Raw genomic sequence first — 20,887 nt, forward strand, 5'->3', positions numbered from 1 at the left:
TATCTGTTCCCTTCTCTCTCATATGTTTAGCTTCTCCTTAAAGGTATCTATACTATTCACTTCAACCACTTCCTGTGGTAGTTAAATTCCTTTTGAGTGATTGAAGTTTCTTCTAATTAATTCTAGTAATGCTTGTTGCCACATGAGGAAACATTCTCTCTGTATCCACTCTGTCCAAGCCTTTCATAATTTTAAAGATTTCTGTTTTATAGTAAAGAGAGTCAGCCTGTATGTGGTACAGTGGCATGCTGGGGAACAGGGGAATTAGGAGCAGAAGTAGGTAAATTCAGCCCTTCGAGTCTGCTGTGCTATTCAATCAGATCAGATCTTCCTGGTCTCAAATCCACCTCCCCACCAGTTCCCCAAATCCCTTTAACCTGTTTTTTATCAGAAATACATCTATCGCCTTCTTGAAATCATTTGATGATTCAGAATCTGCCGTGCTATGGGGCAGCAAGATCGTGATGGGTTTCCAGTCAGGTGGTTCAAGTCATGAGCATTTCTGGTCAAGTTGGGTGAGGTCAAAAGTTGTTCAAAGCATGGAAATAAACCAATGGGGCACAAGTGGTGAAGGGGAGAACTAGTCTGGCATTGCACTGTGCCAATGTGCACCAGCCAAATTATGCAGGTAACTTTTTTATTTTATTCAATTAAAATTGATGTGTGGCACATGGAAAAATAACTGGTTCTTAGACAGTTTGACTTGAAACACTACTTTACCCATGCATTTCTGATATTCTTAGGATTCTCTGCATCCTCTCCAGTACTCTGCGTTTTCTAACTAGCATTTGTTACAGGCTTAGCATAACTCCCGCTGTGACAATAACATCCATGTATCTCTGAGGTTACGGGAGGGAGCACGATTCTATATCCTTTCCAGCCTCAAAAGTGTCCCTTAAACATTAACTGCTTCTGTCTGCCCTTTAGCCAGTTTCTTATCCATGCTGCTACACTCCCTTTAAGACCATGTGTTTTTTTTTTAGCAAATGCATATAAACAGATTCCACATGCACAATATCCACAAAACCCTGGGAGGTTTTCCATTGTAGAAATCACCATTGCCTCAAGTTACTGCTGAATAGGAGGTTAAATTATCCTCTTCCAACAAGACTGCTTTGCAGCCCATTTGGGATTTGATCATTAAATTAACTTGGACTCATGCCCAGTTGAACTTAAGCACTGTGGAACGCAAATGTTAGGTACCCATTCTCCATCCAGTGATCTTCCATTGGAGAGGCTTGTAAATCACTTGTAATTTTGCAGTTTACTTTTAAATTTCACGTCTTCGGGATAATAATAATCTATTAAATGTGTGAATTATAAATTAATCGGTGTGCTTCTGTTTCAGAAGTTCAGAAGCCCCCCAGCATTGAGTTTCTTATTGTTAAATATTCCCAACAATATGCAAGTTGTCTTTTGTTGAATACTGAGGTTGCTTTGGATAGGTTAGTGTTGAGCACTTGTATTCCAAACCAAAAGATCTGGTATTAAAAGGAATCTGTAATAGCGCTTCGTAATAACATTCTAAAGTTAATAGCTTTAGATCTTCACTCTTAAAGCATGTATGTCTTTAAATAACCTATTTCTCCAAATGATGATTGACTTTCCAGCTGAAGGGGATTTTGCTTTGAGCAACTTGGTCACTTGGTGAAAATTGCTGCGTGTTTGATCAGATGCTGCTGTGCTCTTAACAACAATTGCCAGTTTGTATGAAAGCTTGCTTGGAGTAGTGATGGAAGGCTGTAATTTTTTAAAATTCTTTCACAGACTATGAGTGTCGCTGGCTAGGCCAGCATTTTTGTTGCCCATCTCTATTGACCTTGAGAAAGTGGTGGTGAGCACCACTTTGAATCACTGCAGTCCATATGCTGTTGGTGCACCCACAGTGCTGGTAGGAAAGAAGTTGCAGGGTGTTGACTTTGTGACACTGAAGGAACATTAATATAGTTCCAAATCAGGATGGTTGGGAGGAAACTTGCAAGTAGTGCTATTCCCATCTACCTGCTTCCCTTGTCCTTCGAGGTAGTAGAGGTTGGAGTTTGCAAGACGTTTTTGCAAGATCCTTAATAAGTTGCTGTAGCGCATCTTGTAGATGGTTCGTCTTGCTGCAACTGTACATCGATGGTGGAGGGAGCAAATGTTTAAACTAATGAATGGGATGCCAATCAAATGGGTTGCCTTATTCTGGATGGTATAAGTTTCTTGTGTCAATAGAGCTGCAATCATCCCGGCAAGTGGAGAGTATTCTATTACACTCCCGACTTGTACGTTGTTGATGGTAGACAGGCCTTGGAGAGTCAGGAAGTGAGTTACTTTCCACAGAATACCCAGACTTTGGCCTGCTTTTGTAGCCATAGTATTTATATGGCTGGTTCAGTTCACTTTCTGGTCAATGGTAAGCCCAAGATGTCGATAGCAGGAAATTCAGTAAAGGAAATGTCTTTGAATGTCAAGAGACGATGGTTAGATTCTCCCTTGCTGGAAATGATAATTGCCTGGCATTTCAGTGTCAAGTAACATTCGTACTACTCATCACCTGATGAAGGAGCAGCATTCCAAAAGCTTGATTTCAAATAAACCTGTTGGACTGTAACCTGGTGTCATGTAACTTCTGATCTTGTGATGGAAGGAGGGTCATTAATGAAGCAGGTGATTGGGCTAGGACACTCCCCTAAGGAATCCCTGCCGTGAGCTGACGTGATTGACGTCCAGTAACCATCTTCGCTATATAAAACATTGTCTATCTAATTAAATATCAGATTAAACTAATAAGAGACTCCCATCACAAGTCCATTGGGTAAATAAATCATTTTTATCAATTTTCAAACTTTTTTTTTCATTGTTTCTGATTTTTTTTGAATTAACTTCCATGAGGCCCAAGTTTCCCAATTGTAGTAACAGTTGGCTAGTCTCAGTATTATCATAGAATCACAGAACCCTACAGTGCAGAAAGAGGCCCTTCAGCCCATCGAGTCTGCACTGACCACCATCCCACCCAGGCCCTACCCCCATATCCCTACACATTTACCCACTAATCCCTCTAAACTACACATCCCTGGACACTAAGGGGCAATTTCTTAGCACGGCCAATCGACCTAACCCACACATCTTTGGACTGTGGGAGGAAACCGGAGTACCTGGAGGAAACCCACACAGACACGTGGAGAATGTGCAAACTCCACACAGACAGTGACCCGAGCCGGGAATCGAAACCCAGGTCCCTGGAGCTGTGAAGCAGCAGTGCTAACACTGCTACCGTGCAGCCCAAAATTATGATCAGAAAAGCTACAGCATAACCTGTAATGGTGTTTTATTAAGCTGACAGTATTCGAATCAACACAATTGTTTTTGAGAAACGAGAAAGATGTGGGAAAATGCTCCACCCAGAGTTGGTAAATAATGGTTTTATCATGGACTTGACTTTCATGCACATTTAATGATCTTTTCAAAGGAATACTGAAATCCTTCCTCTACCTCTCTCATAAAAATCTCAAAGTGCCATTAATATCTCTAGCCCTCAATTTCCCTTCTCATAAGATACCGATCAAATAACTTACCTTTTTCTTTCCCCACAGCCATTGCACCCAGGAAAGAAGTTCTTCTGGATAACTTGCCTTTCAATGAAAATCCTACACAGAAAGATACTTAGTGTAGAAAATATTGCTGTGCTGGATTTAATTTATTACCATGTCTCTAACATTGTATTGGAACAAATGAGGTTTGCCTTTTCTGAAGATGTTAAGTGTAGATAACATTTGTAATGAAACTAGCTTGGATGTGGTGAGACAACATCTCATTTGTTTTTGCCCAGTGTACAGGCTCGTTAGCAATGAAAATAAAAATGAAAAATGTTGGAAGCATTCAGCTGGTGGGCAGAGAGAAACATTTAACATTTCAGGCTGATAGTCTTTCACCAGACCTATTTGTAATGCCGAATGGTGCATAAGACTTAAGATTCCTATTGTATTTCCAAATACAATTGTGTACAATAGTCTAGTAGGTATACAGGAGACCACAGTGCTGTGAAATATTTTATGTTGTGTGGATTTGGGAATTTCCTTTTCCCTGACCTTTGGCATCCCTCCTTCATTAGAGCTAAAAGAAGCCTGGTTTGAGCTGACAGTCCAGGAACCAAGTTATGGAATAATTACCAAATAAATAATATACTTCTAAGAACTCATAGATGAAAAACAAAGTATTGTTCATCTACTTCGCCTTTTACTGTCATAGTATTGCATGATGCAGTGATAATGGATTGTCAACTAATCATTACAACCAACCTCTCTCAATTAGATGATCACAGACCCAGACGTGACGTTAAGAAAATCTGTGGGTGAAATAGAATTGTTATAGCACTGAGGATGGCCATTCAGCCTGTTGTGTTTGTGCCAGCTCTCTGCTAGAGCAAAGCTGCTGGTTGTACACCACACGCTGCCCCCCCCCCCCGCCCCCAAGCCCACGCCCGATCCCCTCTCTTCCAGCCCAGCAAATATTTTCTGTTCAAATACTCATCTAACTTTGTCTTTGGAAGGCAACAATCAAATCTACCTCCCCCAGGCAGTGTGTTTCAGATTCAGCACTTTAGTTCCTATAGACGAATTTTTAAAAAATTCCACTGAAATTGGTGCAGGATGCCAATGGCACTGAATTCTGCATGACGTGACAGAATCGCTCAGCTTTTTGTGTGTTTCTTTGTTATTTTCCCTGTTGCATTGTAAAACATGTTGAGCCAGTGCAGCATGTTGGTGTGCCTGTGTTAGTGTAAAATTACATTATGATAGGAACATGCGTGGCAAATTGAGCTTTCTCCATATTTTTGCAGACATGCAACTGTTATTTTTTTTATTAATTAGAAGAGTTGTCCGTTTGTTAACCTTTGTCCGCACACACATGGGGGTGATGCATTGGAGGATGCTTCAGAGAATGGAGTGTCAGTGTCCTCTTTGCAATTCCGAACAAAGATGTGTTTGTTTGGAATATTGTTCTCAATCTATAATTTGTTCTTTTTTTTGTAAAAAAAAAGGGGCAGTGTGATCACGGCCACTAGAGTTGATGCACTTTTGTTTTCAAAGTCAACACCTCGCAATTAAAATTTATTTTTTGGACTATTTTCAGCTGGGAGAAGACAAGATCATCCTCAGTGGCTCTATAACTACAGGACTGTGCTGTTGTAATTGGTTTTACCCAAGTGTACAAAATGACTTGCGAACCTAACCCTCCTTTTCTGCCAATTTAGAATTGGATAATGTTATCCAAATTAAATCATTGCTGGATCGGCAGTAAGGAATGTGTTTACATACATGGTTACAGTTAAAGCATTGTTAACCAATCTGAAGCATTTTTTAATATGTAAAACAAGTTTGAACTTTTATCTTGTGATGGTTAGGATTTTAAGGAAAGTTTTTAGGGACTATGCTGGTTTTTTTCTTCCATGTTCACACCAATACAATTTTGGAGTATACTTTGCTGTTTTCTGTGTTTTGTTTTCATTTTTTGTCCATATGTATATTTCCATTATTTAATTTACAGTATTCTTCTTCCTTGAGAGATGCCCAGTACTGGAATCTTTACTGTTACTTCAACCAGCATTGTTGATTCTCTTTTCAAACTGCCCTATTACATGCTGTACAAAAATGACTTGTTATTCTTAAGGACAAAAATGCTTTAGACAAAAATTGTCAGTTTATCCTTTTAGCTCTGCTCATGGGACAGTGATGTGTAGATGCCAGCATTGGATGGGTGGTGGTGGCGGCGGCGGCGGTGGGGTGGGGGACACAGTAAAAAGTCTTGCAACACCTGGTTAAAGCTTTCAGAGTGCTGCTCCCTCATCAGGTGACTGAGGGAGGAGCAGTGCTCCGAATGGTTGTGATTCCAAATAAACCTGGTGTTGTGAGACTTCTTACTATGGGGCTGTGTTATGCAGAGTTGCCCTTTAGCCTCATCTTATTTGAACATGAGAAAATACCATTGGTTCAATTAAAGCCTAACTTTGATATCTTAACTCATTCAACCATGCACCCAACTTCTTTAACTGTTTCAAATAACTTGAATTATTGATTTCTGGAATTGTCGTAATCGCTCCTTCCCTTGAACAATATCCTTCTGAGCCAGCACTAAGAATTGCACACAGTATGTAAGACGGGATCTAAGTTCACCTATTTAAATGTTGCTAAGTAATTTATTTACTTTCTTTTAGCTACAGCTGAACAATGCTGACTGTTTTGTAGGTTTATCTCCTGTAATTCCTCAAATCTCTTTTATGATCAGCAAGATAGAACACTTTAATACACATGTTTAAACATTTCAATTCCCTGCTAAGATGCTATTTATCCTCACTAACTACCACTTATTTGGCACAGTTGATGAAATGCCTTGTTTCCTCATTAATCTGCAATGTTGCTGAATATTTGCCCTGCCTCCAATTTTGACATCACATGCAAACATGGAATTTTGTTTGAAACATTCAGCCAAATCACTAATGTATGTTTGACAGAGCAAGGGTCTCGAGACAAACTGAAGGTATTAAACATGGTTCCAGCAATCAACAAGAATAAGTCTCAAAGGACAGACTGATTAGAATATCCTCTGTGGTGATTGAAGTCCTCGTATGAGATTCTGTTCACGAACAATAGGTATCATTAGTATGCTTTTAGGAGTGCTGCAATGATTTAAAATCCTGCCAGGTGACCAGAGATTAAAGTGACCTGACCATTTCAGAATTTTCATAGCTGACTTGCAGGAATGCAGTCGTTGATCACAAGGCCCCCTGAAATCACCATGCCGGGGTGATCTTCTGGACTGTCAGGACTAGAAGGGGCAGTGTAGCCATGACACTCCAGTCCTGGGGCAGAGTGGCAAGGTCAACCCCTTTCTCCCAGCCCAAGCCCATGCAACCCCAGGATCTCTCAAGGTCCCATCCTCTGCCTAGCAATAGCAGAAGGGCAGATGGCCCATTGGGCCCAAGGCAATAGGCCAGGATGTTAGTGCCAGAGGATAGTGCACCAGGGGCACTACCAATATGAGTACCTTAAAGAAGGTCTGCATAGGGGTCTGGGAGGAGACCTGAGTGAAGTGGGAGGGCTTGAATGAAGGATCTGGGGAGGGGGTGCCATCACCTTCATGCCTGTTGGAGGGAGGATGCCCCTCTTTCATGAAAGGTTGGTGGTGCTTCCCTGGCCAATTGAGTGTGGGGGCAGTGGGGGGAAGAGACCTGTCTCCAAGTTCAGAGTTCAGGATGTGCTTTAAGGGTGGCAGCCTGGTCTTGGAACAGCGGGGCTAGCTGGTGGATTGCACCAAACAACCTCATTTGAACCTTTCCAGTGAATCCCACTTTTGCTGCCAGCACCAGCAGGAACCACTTCTGTTTTCCCATTAGCATAGGCACTTATCCTCAAAATGGGAGAATACGACTCCAACTTGCTTTCTGTGCCTACTTCTGAATCTATCCTTTGCTTAATTTTCTTGTTTTTTGTTATTATTTTGACTTTTTAATAAAAAGGGAGCCTCAAAAGTGCAGTTTACCAATGGTTTACATATTCAAATTAAGTGTGAAAGATCATGTAAATGAGATGATGTAATTCTGGATCTGCTATGAAAGCTCATGTAAGTAATATGATGTATGTAAGAAAATTTTAATTGTCAAGGTGTTTTTGAGAATAAGTTTGAGCTACAGCATGTTACTTAGCTTTAAAAAAATTTGGAAATTTACAGATTGCGCTGATCAGGATTTGACTAATTACAGCTCATGAGAAACTGGGAACTAACTAAAACTGTACAGATAAAGAATGGATTTTAAATACAAACATTGTCAAAATTGATTTTAAAGTATTTTCTATAGCAGAGTCAGCACTTCTACTGCTGTTTTCAGAATGTTTGCATGTATATATCTACTTTTTTGAAAGTGCACACGGTTATCCACAATTCCTGCTTACGATTTTTGATATATATTGTCAAACTTTCCCATTAAGTTGCTGATGTACAAACTCTATTCAGTTACTTGATGCATTTGCAGTGTTTGCATTACAGGTGGTGCTATAGAACCTCCATTGTCCATCGCCACTACTATTCCACCAATCATGGCATTGAGAGCCTTGCTCTATTGTGTCTCAGGTGTTCAGAGCAAAACTTCCTAAATTACAAGTTGAAGATTTATTTGCGCACACTTAATGAATGGTGCTTTCTGTCCCTTCAGAAGTTTCAGAGTGATTTTTCTCTGCACTCCACTCTACTGATTGGAAATGGGATCTGATTTTTCTTTTTAAAAATAGTGGCCAGAATTCTCCAACCATTCACGCTGGCGGGATTCTCTGGTCCCGCTGGCAGTGCAACCCCTGCCCACAGATTTCCCGCTGGTGTGTGGGTGTGGATGTCAAGGGGATTCCCATTGACAATGGCGGGACCAGAGAATCCCACCACCGGCAAACAGTGCGCCGCATCCTGCCAGAGGGAACCCTGCAGCTGGGATCCCATATGGGAAATAGTCTTTGTGACATTCCCCAGATTAACTCAGCGTCAACCTAAGACCTTTATTGCTCTCCCCCTCAAAAGTTTCATTCCATTTGATATTCTGTGTGGTGTGACCCTAGCCCCATTACATGTCTGGCATTTTAAAAATTTTTTCCTAAGCCCAACCGCCCCTGCCCCCAACTGGGTTAGATGGGGAATGTGGAATTCAAAACATAAGATTAGCCATGAAGGGCAGAGAAGACTTGAGGATCCAAGTGGCCTACTCCTATTTCACCTCGTCTGTGACCACTTTAACTCTTAATCTTTATGTAGCATGTTTGACAGAGAAACAGGCCATTCAGCCAACCCATTGACATTTATGTTCCACTTGTCTCCTCCCATTTTTTCTTGTCTAAATCTTTCATCATAACCCTCTATTCCCTTCTCCCTCAAACATACCTAGCTTCCCCTTAAATGTATCTGTACTATGGGCCTCAACCACTCCCTCTGCTAGCAAATTCCATTTTCAAACCCCCATCTGGCTGAAGGAATTTCTCCTGAATTTCTGATAAATTTACTAAGTGAAACCTTTAGTGTGTCCTTGTAATGCTTCCTTTGATTCACGAAGGAGCATCCCAGACTTGAGCTTCCTATAGAGGGTTTGCTTTAGTGAGTGTCAGATTATCCCAGTATATTGTATGGATACATGGCATTCCGACTCAGTTGAGCATCTTGCGTCTCTTATTTTTGTCCAGCCGTGTAATCTTCAAGTGAAAGTGGGTGAGCTTCTTGGTATGGCACTGATAAATTGATGCAAATAGCAATGTGGGCAGGGCCATTGCTCTATAGACTTTGTTTGGTAGGCAGACTGATGGCAGACTTTGAACAACGGCTATATTTTCTTTTGCAATCCTTGCATGTGTCTTGTTGTCAATATAGATGGCTTGAGAGTCTGTGTGCTACTGAGACTTATCTGCTGCTTACAGGTTCTGGTCATGGGTTTTCCTGGACAGGCTGATACTCAACTTTTCTTCATGCTGATCACGAGGGCACCACAGTGGTTAGTACTGCTGCCTCATAGCACCAGGGACCCAGATTCAATTCCCAGCTTGGGTCATTGCATGTGTGGAGTTTGCATGTTCTCCCTGGTGTCTGTGTGGGTTTTCTCCTAGTGCTCTGGTTTCCTCCCACAGTCCAAAAGATGTTCTGGTTAGGTGCACTGACCATGCTAAATTCTCCCTCTGTGTACCCAAACTGGCACCGGAGTGTGACAACTAAGGGATTTTCACAGTAACTTCATTGCAGTGTTAATGTAAGCCTGCTTGTGACAATAATAAATAAACTTCACTTTTAGTTTCGACCAAAGTTGTCTCATGCATTGGAGAACAAGGCCATGCTCAATGGCATGTTCAGCTCTAATCCAACAGCTGGTGCTCAGTCAGTGGCTGACAGGAGATGAAGTATGGCTTTGGGAGACCTTGAACTTTGCCTTGAGTCATCTCGGATTGAGTAGCTTCTTGTCCATGCAATGTCTGCTTTCAATACCAGGATCACCATCCTGGAAGACACTGGAAAGCACAGTGGAGAAAAACATGCTGCAGAGGGTTGGCACCAGCACGCAACCCTGTTAATCCCATTAGTGACTGGGATTGCGACAGAAGATGCACCAACATTCTTACAGACAGAATTTGTGCGATCCTTTCCAGTCCGATATTTTTCTGTAAAAGTGTATATGGGCAATCTTATCAAACAAATTTTCAAGTCACAAATGTATGTAAAATTGGGAGAGTTTTAGATCTATTTTTGCAGTGGGGCTACAAGACCAATCTTGTATCACTGTGCAAATATTAATGGGAAATGTTTCCCACCAGTAGGGGAAGGAGGTGGGGCGGGGCCTGAACTCACTGGAAAGCTGGCGCACTCAGTAGAAGGCATAATCGTGCATGTACACATCTGTGTGCAACAGCATAGCGAGATCATTTAGACTTGGAGAGTTGGTTCTATTCTGCTGACCTGCTGTCAGACCTGCTGAGATTTTCCAGCATTTCCTGTTTTTGTTTCAGTTTCCAGCATCTGCAGTATTTTGCTTTTATTCCTTTGTGTTAGGTCTGTCTCCGGCGGGTGAAGAATTATCCCCCGATCCTCAATGACTTCAGATTCACTGTAATATCTTGGTACAGTGCCCAGCTGAATGTTGCTTTGATGTCGAGGGCAGTCACTGTCACCTCGCTTCTGGAATTCAGCTGTTTGTCCTTATTTGGGCCAAGGATGGAATGAGCTCTGGAGCCAAATGGGTCCAAAAATAGCATGAGTAGCGGTCCCGTGCTAGTGTTGTTGAGGATTCGTTCCATCATTTTGATGATTAGCAGTAGGCTGCTGGGGCAGGAATTATCTGGGCTGCATTGGTCCTTTTTATGGATAGGTCTTATCGAAGCAATTTTTTCATGTTGTAGCTGTACTGCAAGATTGGTTAGTGATGCAGTTTGTTCTGGAGCACAAGTTTGGCTTGGTTTTATTGAGGCCTGTTTCACATGAAGTGAACTGAATTAGCCAGATTGGCATCTGCAATTGGAGTGCAACAATTTTCTGGCCCTTTCTTCAATTTAAGCTCTAACAATTTATTTACTACCCCAGGGGCTGAAAGGTTTTGGGATTAATGTACCGTCTGTGCTTTGCCAAACTGCTGCTCTGTTTTAGTTTAGTTATTTATTAGTGTCACAAGTAAGCTTACATTAACACGGCAATGAAGTTGCTGTGAAAATCCCCTAGTTGCCACACTCCGGCGCCTGTTCGGGTACACTGAGAATTTAGCATGGCCAGTGTACATAACCAGCATGTTTTTCGCACTGCGGAGGGACCTGGATCACCCAGAGGAAACCCACACAGACACAGGGAGAACATGCAGACAGTGACCCAAGCCGTGAATCAAACTTGGGTCCCTTGTGCTGTGAGGCAGCAGTGCTAACCATTGTGCCACTTTGGGTGTGATGTTAAAACAGTGGTTAGGGGTCAATTCCCAAAAGTGGGCAAATGGCCCATTTTATGCCATTTTTGTCTTATGGCGGTAAGTGCAAATGTTGTGTTAGTGCTGGAGCACCAATACTCAGAAATGAGCTGGGACAATGACTCATCATTGTCACATTTGGCCCATCAAGCATGCACTGACAACAATCCCACCTGGGCATTATCTCCATAACACCACGTACTTACCCCCACCACTAAGGGTCAATTTAGCATAGCCAATCAACCTAACCTGTGGGAGGAAACTGGAGTACCTGGAGGAAACCCATGTAGACTTGGGGAAAATGTGCAAACTCCACACAGACAGTGACTGGAGGCTGGAATTGACAGTGTGAGGCAGCACTGTGCCACCGTGCTGCATAATGCTTAAGAAGTAATTCCAGCTATTGGTCACTGTTTAATTTTCATCAGTAGATGGCACTGCTGCATATCAAGAAACACAATACACAGGATCATCTGGCCTTGTCTCCCTCTGAGCCATGGTATCATTTTTACCTGGAAATGATTCATTTGACAGCAGTTGACTTTGAGCCCCCTTGCATGATCTACCTCAAAGCAATTTATATTTTCATATTATTTCTATTTTCATTACTTGGAAAAGATTGCTGTTACCTGGAGACATTTGCATATCAAAAACCATTTCTTATACTTGCAATTTATGGAGATACAGAGCAAAATTAATAAATTTTAAATGGTTGTTGAAAATTAACCCTGCTCATTTTGTGAAGTTACGATCGCGTATCTCCATCTACCCTCAGTGTGTGTGACCTTCATCTTTTACCACGCGCACACCATATATGCACAATGCTGTTCGATATTTACGTATTTATTGTGCACATATTTACCAATCAAAAGCAATGTTTATTTGAAACTGAAATTGGAAAGGGGTGGGCTGAAATTTTCCAAAATAGAAAGCTGGCATCAAATGTCTGTTTTCAAAACAAAACTTTTGTTTTTGTGGAGGGATTAATTACTCAGGTTACTACGATCGTCATCGACAAGAACATCAGAACCAATCTACTCCTTTTCCCTGCTGCCATTTTGTCTGCTTCTGAAAGGAACACAACATAAGTGCGAGGTGATTCATTTTGATAGGACAAACTTGAATGCAGATTACAGGGTCTATGGCAGGGTTCTGAGGAATGTGGAGGAACAGAGAGATCTTGGGGTTCATATTCACAGATCTCTGAAGGTTGCCACTCAAGTGGATAGGCTTATAGTATGTTAGCGTTTATTAACAGGGGGTTTGAGTTTAAGAGCAGTGGAGTTATGCTGCAACTTTACTGGACGTTGGTGAGACCACATTTGGAATATTGTGTTCAGTTCTGGTCACCTCACTATAAGAAGGATGTGGAAGCATTGGAGAGAGTGCAGTGGAGATCTACCAGGATGCTTCCTGGTTTGGAGGGTAGGTCTTATGAGGAAAGGTTGAGGGAGCTGGGGCTTTTCTCTTTAGAGTGGAGGAGGCTGAGAGGCAACTTAATAGAGGTTTATAAGATGATGAGGGGGATAGGTAGAGTGGATGTGCAGAGACTATTTCCTCGGGTGGATGTAGCTGTTTCTAGGGGCCATAAATATAAGGTTCATGGTGGGACATATAGGAGGGATGTCTGAGGTAGATTCTTCATTCAGAGAGTGGTTGGGGTGTGGAATACACTGGCTGCTGTGATAGTGGAGTTAGACACTTTAGGAACTTGCAAGCGGCTTTTGGACTCCAGAATTATAGAGAATGGGATAGCTTGATCTTGGGATCGGACATAGCTCGGCACAACACTGAGGGCTGAAGGGCCTGTACTGTGCTGTACTGTTCTATGTTCTAAAAGATGCCCGTCTAAATTTGGGAAAAAATTCATTCTGGGGCAGATAAAATGAAAAGCTGAGTCATTTGCAATAGCTTCTGAAAATATTTAGACGAAGTAATTGCTTATGAATTAGCATTTCCATTATTTGTTGAGAAGTTTTATGCCTACTCTCAGCAGCAATAACTTTTGACTGAATTCCAGCAGCACGTCAGGGGGGAAGAATTTTTGTCAGACCGCATCCTCTGAGACTTCAGTGCAACTTCAGTCTGGAGCAAGTTTTGCTACTAAATGTAAAATTATCTCTTGTTTTTTGGAAAATATTTCTAGTAATACAAGTAGTTTAAGCTTTGACTTGCCCGACATATTTTGAAATGGATTCAGGTTTTTGAAACCACAGAAGCCTTTCTTGAGTGAATGAGATTATTAAGCAGCTGTCTTCGATTGTACAGTAACCACCCTGGCGCCAATTTTCAAAAGTGCTAATAATATTGCACAAGAGTACTTCTAGCTCACATTATCTGCAAGTTTTTTCACAGTGAGGAGCCAAGATAAGTAGGTGTGTTCCCATGAGGGAAATTTTCCCAGAACTCGCACATCATTCCTGCGTATCATATCTTATATGTTTGGATTTGCTTTACCACCACGAATCAAAATGACTTGCGACTATATTGACTTATTCAGAAAATCTACAAGTGAAATTGCATAAGGCAGCCACAGGACAAGTCCCAACAGTTCACTCAGAACAAATCATATAATGTGCACTGCAAGTAATGCATGTGCTATCATTCAGTTAAGCCGTTGGTTCCCCAGTTGCCCTGATGATGTGATTCTGAGCCATGCAGGCAACAAAAGGCAGCACCAGCAAATATTGAGCGGAGAAAGCGGATACCCCAACCCCTGCTGCAGCAGCTTCTCCTTGAAATACCCGAAGCAATTCCCCATCTCCCAGCAACAGCTATTTTTCCAAACAAGTCGCATTCTTTTGAATGTATTTATTCAAATGTAGGACATTCTGTACCAATGACCTGGGAGTCTTGAAATAAATACTGTTGTATGTTTCATAACCAGTTGTTTTTCACAGTTAATTTACACTACAAAGCACATTTAGTTTCCGATAGGGGGATAGGTTGCAAACTGTAAACATTCTTTCTTAACTTTTGTTTTTAATGTGGTGTTTTGCATTTTAAATTTAATAATTAACTGACCAAGCTATGCTCAGCAGACTGTATTTGTGGAAGCACCGTCACATTGAGTGCTGTATATTTTTATTGGCACTTCACAGTACACAGGGAGATTTGGGTCAAAGCATAATCAGGAGCTGTAAGTCTGCTGAGGTGCCACTGGTTAAGACTGTAGGCTGAATTCACCCCCTCCTGTAGTCTGGAACTGAAATCGATGACTCAGAAATATCGATGGCACAGTGTTAATCAGGGACAGGACAGTAATCCTACTCCTTTTCGTTTGTGCCCCAAAAGGGGTCAGTGGGACAAAGGCAGTTTCAGCATTTGGTAAGGGGATGCCCTTGGCATAAGGAAGTATTTGGGAGAGTGGGCAGTCAGCCCCACATAATTCTATCCCTATGCTGCCAAGGTGGTAAAGCTTTCAAAGACAATTGGGCAGCCGCCTGTAGGAAAGGAATGCTGCAGCTGACAACGGGAGCACGTCAATTCGATTCTGGGGGCTAAAGGACAACATCTTTCACAGGAAGGCTGGAACCTCAAACAGCGAAATAACATGGGAGAAGCAAGAGAGGAGGGAATAGGAGGCCCAACCGTCAACACAAGATTTACTGCCGTAGACGAAGTTTCCTCAAGATGATGGAGAACCAGTGATATGTACAACTGCAACTCTCTGGCTATCTCTTTGCTGAACACCTCACACTTTGCAGTACTGCTTACCATGTCCTGCTAGCAGCCATCAAAGTCAGTATGGCCTTGAACCTCTTTGCTTCTGGTTTCTTCCAGGCATTGACTGCACGCTCAAGTGGCATCTGAGAAGCAACTGCACACTTCTGTGTCTCACAAATCATTAGTGTCCTATTTGCCAGACCTGAAGCACGCATTCATTGCATGACATACCTGGCCTCTCAGAAACAGAAGGTGTGGGAATTTGCTGCCTTCGCTGGATTTCCCCCAGTGTTGAACTGATCCTGTGAACACAGCAGGAGATTCCTGTGCACTCAGTTTCCTGCAAAAGCAGTTATGGATTCCTTCATCCCACAGCAGTCCAGGCTGCTTCAGACCATCACTCCAATCATCAAAGTGTGTGCATGAGAGCAGGAGTAGGCCATACGAGCCTGCTCTCCCACAGCGGACCTCAAATCTGCATCCCACCTCTTCCTGATAACCTATCACCCTCCTTACTTACCAAAAATGTACCCACCTCTGCCTTAAAAATATTCAAAGCCTCAAAAATATTCAGCTTCTCAGAATGAGAGTTCCAAATAGCCACGACCCGGAGTGAAAAAAATTCACCTCATCCCCATTTTAATGGCCAACCCATTGATTTTAAACACGAATCCCCTTGAATGCATCCTTAGCAGCAATAGATCCCTTGCAGACATATCTACAGTACATCAACAAATGGCATTTCAAAACTAGGTGAATAAACAAAAGTCGAAGTGGATTGAATTCTTTGATGAAGATATTGTAGTTTATATTCTGTAAAAGGACTTTCTGAAGGAGATTGACAAAGTTCCACATAGTAAAGTTTGTAACAAAACTAAAGCCTATGAGATTAAAGGGACAAATGGAAACATGAATATAAAATTGGCTCAGAGTGAAAAAGCAAGGAGTAGCAGTGAAGAGTTTTTCAAACCGGAGAGGGATTTACAAAGTAAAGTGCTCAGTTGGCGGGAAAAATGATGTAAATCACAATTGTTTTCTCAATGGGAGTTCAGACCTGAATCTCCCACACTCTGTGCAATGAGAGGTCACAATCGTGAATATCATTAAAAGGTCAGGAGGGCGGGGCCTATTCACACTGGAGTCTGACAATTCTGGAACTCTGCGCGTGTGCAGTGGTCCCGAACTGTCGGACTGCCGTTTGATGGCCAGTCCAGCACCCCCAAAGTGCCACCCCACAGCCCGACCATGGCCCATACAAGCATTCCCAGGCCAGCCCAGACCACCTCCCCTCCTCCCCACCATCCCGGAGCACTGGATTCTCCCACCCTTGCACCGCACACCCCCCCCCCCCCCCCCCCGGCAGCAGTGACAATCCGCCACACCCCCTGCCAGCAGACCACCCCCCCACTGACCACTACCCTCATGAAAGACAGACCTCTCTGGGAGACAGACCCACCTCCCCCTCCCGCCCCATGAGACCGCCCTTGGCCTCCCTCCAGCCCTGACCAGTCTTATCTGCAGAGTGATAGCAGGCCCTGTCCCCTTGATCCGGCCCTGCCCCTTGGCACTGTCTGATGGCCAGTGGGCAATTCCAAGATGTCCTCTGGGCATGGGCACTTTTTTCTTATTCATTTGTGGGACATGAAGTAGCTGGCTGGCCAGCATTTATTGTCCATCCCTAGTTGCCCTTGAGAAGGTGGTGGCAAGCTGCCTTCTTGAATCCATGCAATCTACATGTTGTGGGTTGACCACAATACCGTTAGGGAGGGAATTAGTAAGAAGTAGTAAGGAGGACTTTGCAGGGTCGACAGGGCTGTTTGTTTTGCTGTTGATGTTTCTGATTAGGTCGATGCCAGGTGGTCCATCCATTTCTTCATTGAGACTTTGTAGCGATTGTTACAACTAAGTGGCTTTCTAGCCCGTTTCAGGGGGCAATTAAGAGTCAACCACATTGCTGTGGTTCTGGAGTCACATTGGTAAGCCAGACCAGGTAAGATGGCAGATTTCCTCCCCTAAAGGACATTAGTGAATCAGATGGGTTTTTCTGACAATCAGCAATGATTTCATGGTCATCAGTAGACTCTTAATCCCAGATTTTTTTTACTGAATTCAAATTCCACCATCTGCCGTGGCGGGATTTGAACCCGGGTCCCCAGAACATTACCTGGGTTTCTGGATTAATAGTCAAGCGATAATACCACTGGGCCATCAAGTCCTCCTTGGGCAGTGCCAGGGAGCATCAACCCCCACCACCTGACCCCCTGATTGTTCCCCCTTCACTCCAGCAGAGCCTCCTGTTAGCTCCCCAAATATGGGGAGCTATTATAAGCCCCGCTGGAGTGAAATACTCCTGGTTGGGTGGGAGATGTTATCAGACCCAGAGAATTCAGTCCCAGGCCTGATAATGACATTTAAAATAGATTAAAAATAGATTTAAATCACTTACCTTGTCCTCCCTCTGGTTTCCAGCGTGGTTCCAACTGTGCCTGCTTTCTGGCTGTGAGAAACACGCATGCATCAGAAATACATGCGCAAATCCCACAAAATGGTCGACAAGCGCATCTCCCAACCTGCGCATCAAAAACATGTGCGTCGGGATGGGAGAATCAGGCCCAGTATATTTGGATTTCTAAAAGGCATTCAACAGCATGTCGCCTAAAAGTTACTGCTCAAGTTAAGAGCATATGGTATTTGGAATGATAGATTACCTGGATATAGGATTGATTAACTAAGAGGAAACAGAGACTCAGGAAAATGAGTCATTTTCAAGTTGTCAAACAGTAATTAGTGTAGTGCCTCAGGTGCTAGGTCAGTGCTAGGTCCTCGACTGTTTACAACCTATATTAGTGACTTGGATGAAGGGAGAGAGCCGACATTGTAGCCAAATTTACTCATGACACAAAAATAGGGAGGCAAGCAAATTGTGCAGAGGACATAAGGAGATTGTAAGCATTTATTGGTTAAGTAAGAGGGCAAAATATTGGCAGATGCAAGAAAATGTGAGGTTGTCCACTTTGACAGCAAGGACAGTAAAGCAGTATATTATCTGAAAGGACTGAGACTGCAGAATGTTGCAGATAGAGGGATCTGGGTGTTTTGTTTTATTAGTTCAGGGAATGTGGACATTTATTGCCAGTCCCTAATTGCTGTTGAACTGGGGCATTTAAGAATCAACCATATTGCTGTGGGTCGGGAGTCACATATAGGCCAGACTAAGTGAGGAAGGTAGATTTCCTTCCCTAAAGGACATTCGTCAACCAGATGGGTTTTACTATAACCAACAATGGTTTTATGGCCATCATTGGACCTTTAATTCCAGATTTTTAAAATTTGTTTCAAATTTCACTGTCTAACGTGATGGGATTTGAACCCAGGTCTCTGGATTACTAGTCCGGTGACAATATCACTATGTCATTGCCTCGCCTTTACAACTCCTGAGGTACTGAAAGCAGTTTGTGCTTGAATGGTCCAGGAAGTAGTTGATGCCAAAACGTTGAATGTATTCAAGAGATAGCTTGGAGTGAATGGGATCAAAGATTATGGGGGAAAGCAGGATTAGGTTACTGAGTTGGACAATCAGCCATGATTGCAATGAATGTCAGAACAAATGACCTCTTCCTGCTCCTATCTTCTATGTTTCTATTGCAACATCTCCAGTGGCACCCCCACATCTGCCAGCTCCACCACCCAGGTCAAAGTCTGCAGGTATAAAAAAAACACCCCCAATTCAACTCACACACCATTGGACTTGGATTTAGATCATAGTTTCTTCCTTGTTGCTGGGTCAAAATCCTGGACTTCCCTGCCTAGCAGTACAATCAGAGTGCCTTCACCACATGGACTGCAGCAATTCAAGAAGAAGGCACATCTGCACATTATTAAAGGCAAACTGGGAGTTGGCACTAAATGCTGATCTTGCCAGTCATACCCACATCTCATGAATTAATTTTTTAAAAAGCTTGTTGTTTGTACAAAAGACAAGTCTCAAATTGCTTACACTTGCCTCCAGAGGCCCAGGGTTCGAATCCCATCACGGCAAATGGTGAAATTTGAATTCAATAAAGATCTGGAATTAAATATCTAATATGACCATGAAACCATTGCTGGTTGTCGGAAAAACCCATTTGATTCACGAATGTCCTTTAGGGAAGGAAATCTGCCATCCTTACCTGGCCTGGTCCACATGTGACTCTGAACCCACAGCAATGTGTTGACTCTCAAATGAAGTCAGGGATGGGCAATAAATGCTGGTCCAACCAGCAATGTACCGTCCCATGAACAAATAAAAAAATCCACTTTGTCAAAGGGAATGGCTGGCGTCGCTGTGGATTGTGACACTTGGCAACACATAAACATTGCATTTGTTAGTTTAATTTTAAATTGAGGATTGACACTTTAAAGAATGATAAGTACTGGGAGGGAGAAGTTTCCAATTTTGAAAGAAGCTTTTCAACCACCCACCTTAAAATTCTTATAAATTGATTTGTTATCTGAAATTGGAGAGTAACGAATCTAACACTGAGAAGCAAGTGCCAAATACTTAATTATCAAGTGTGAACAAATTTTTCATTTGGTTTTGTTTATCAGTTATATTTTGTTACTCTTGAAGCTGTTTCCACTAATCTTTTTCTTCTGCTATGCATGCCCAATGCACACAAAGCCTCATCAAACAACATCAGCAAAACATTTTAATTCGCTGCGATGTGTCCATGTGGAAGCGATTTTATTATTAACAATGAATTATCAATGTGTTCAGAAAAGAAAAGCATGGTCCTCATGGTAGGAAGCACTGCAGGAAATGAGGAACACATTTCCCATCTCTCTTTCAGGGGGGAGCCTTTGGTACACCTTCGTACAATCTTCACTGTCTACTTTTACTGCAATATTGTTTCTAACTGATTAGAATTTGATAGTATGTCACAATGCTATCCAATCACAACTCTAGGATATTTTAATGTTTAAAGTAAAGTGGAAATAAGTTCCATTTCAAATAATTTGATTTGCTGGTGCATGTTATAATCACTTTAGCATGAGAAGAGCAATGTTATGACATCTGGTGCTAATTGTCTAATTGGTAGGAGCACTGAAACTATTTGCCCTCACCAGCTGCAGATGAATGTTTCTGTGCATGAAATGAAACGTTTTTGAGACGTCAGTGGCAAACATTGCCTTATCAACTGCGAGTTACGTTTTCCATTTGCTGGAATGTCAGGAGGCCAATTCTGCATGACCACGTTCAAGGGAGCAGTGATCTGTTCTTGATCAGCCTTTCATCTTTCTGTAAAGACTGCACTGCAATCATGAGAAGTTAATTCAAATAGTAAGTAAGGCATTGAAGCAGTCTTCACTGTTTGTCCTTTTCCAACCACAGAAAGGCTTGGGATTGGGGAGAAAAGCTGAAGGAATTCTTCCTGACTAAGCCTAAAGGCAGATTGTTTTTGTGCTGAGTAAACAATCTGTTTTTGTATCATAAAGAAATGCTGATTGAGTCCTCCCCTATTGACTATTGATTCACATCTAATAGCATTACTAATGCCAGGCTGTGGAGACAAGAATAGGCTTTGATTTTTCCACCTCCTTTCCCTCGTTGCTAGCGCAGTGACTTATATTTGGATAAAATTCTGGAATTGGCACCTGGTCTCCAGAATTTTCAGTGGTCACTCTGAATGCATGAGAGTGAACAGCAAATGTCGGAAATTTTCACCGCTGGTTCCCTTATAGCCAAGTCTGATCCTGCCCTCCCGTGGTATTCACTGACAAAACACTTCCACA

The 20,887-nt window shown here is 42.4% G+C and overlaps 1 protein-coding gene across 3 annotated transcripts in view; it reads left to right on the forward strand.

The window, feature by feature from the left end:
* Positions 1–20,887, forward strand: part of lyrm7 (LYR motif containing 7) — a 39,458-nt gene that overhangs the window by 12,208 nt on the left and 6,363 nt on the right. The window contains exon 5 of one of the 3 annotated variants that reach the window (XM_080188741.1): positions 3,576–5,461. The exons of 1 other annotated variant lie outside the window; for it this stretch is intronic. In XM_080188741.1, coding sequence (XP_080044867.1) covers positions 3,576–3,649 — 74 coding nt within the window. In that variant the 3' untranslated portion in view covers positions 3,650–5,461. Of the gene's footprint in view, positions 1–3,575; positions 5,462–20,887 lie in introns of those variants that run through there. One more of the 3 variants, XM_080188743.1, reaches the window with a different exon arrangement.

Source organism: Carcharhinus amblyrhynchos, chromosome 5 (assembly GCF_965287045.1).
Source record: "Carcharhinus amblyrhynchos chromosome 5, sCarAmb.v2.hapA, whole genome shotgun sequence".
In the NCBI taxonomy this organism is placed as follows: Eukaryota; Metazoa; Chordata; class Chondrichthyes; order Carcharhiniformes; family Carcharhinidae; genus Carcharhinus; species Carcharhinus amblyrhynchos.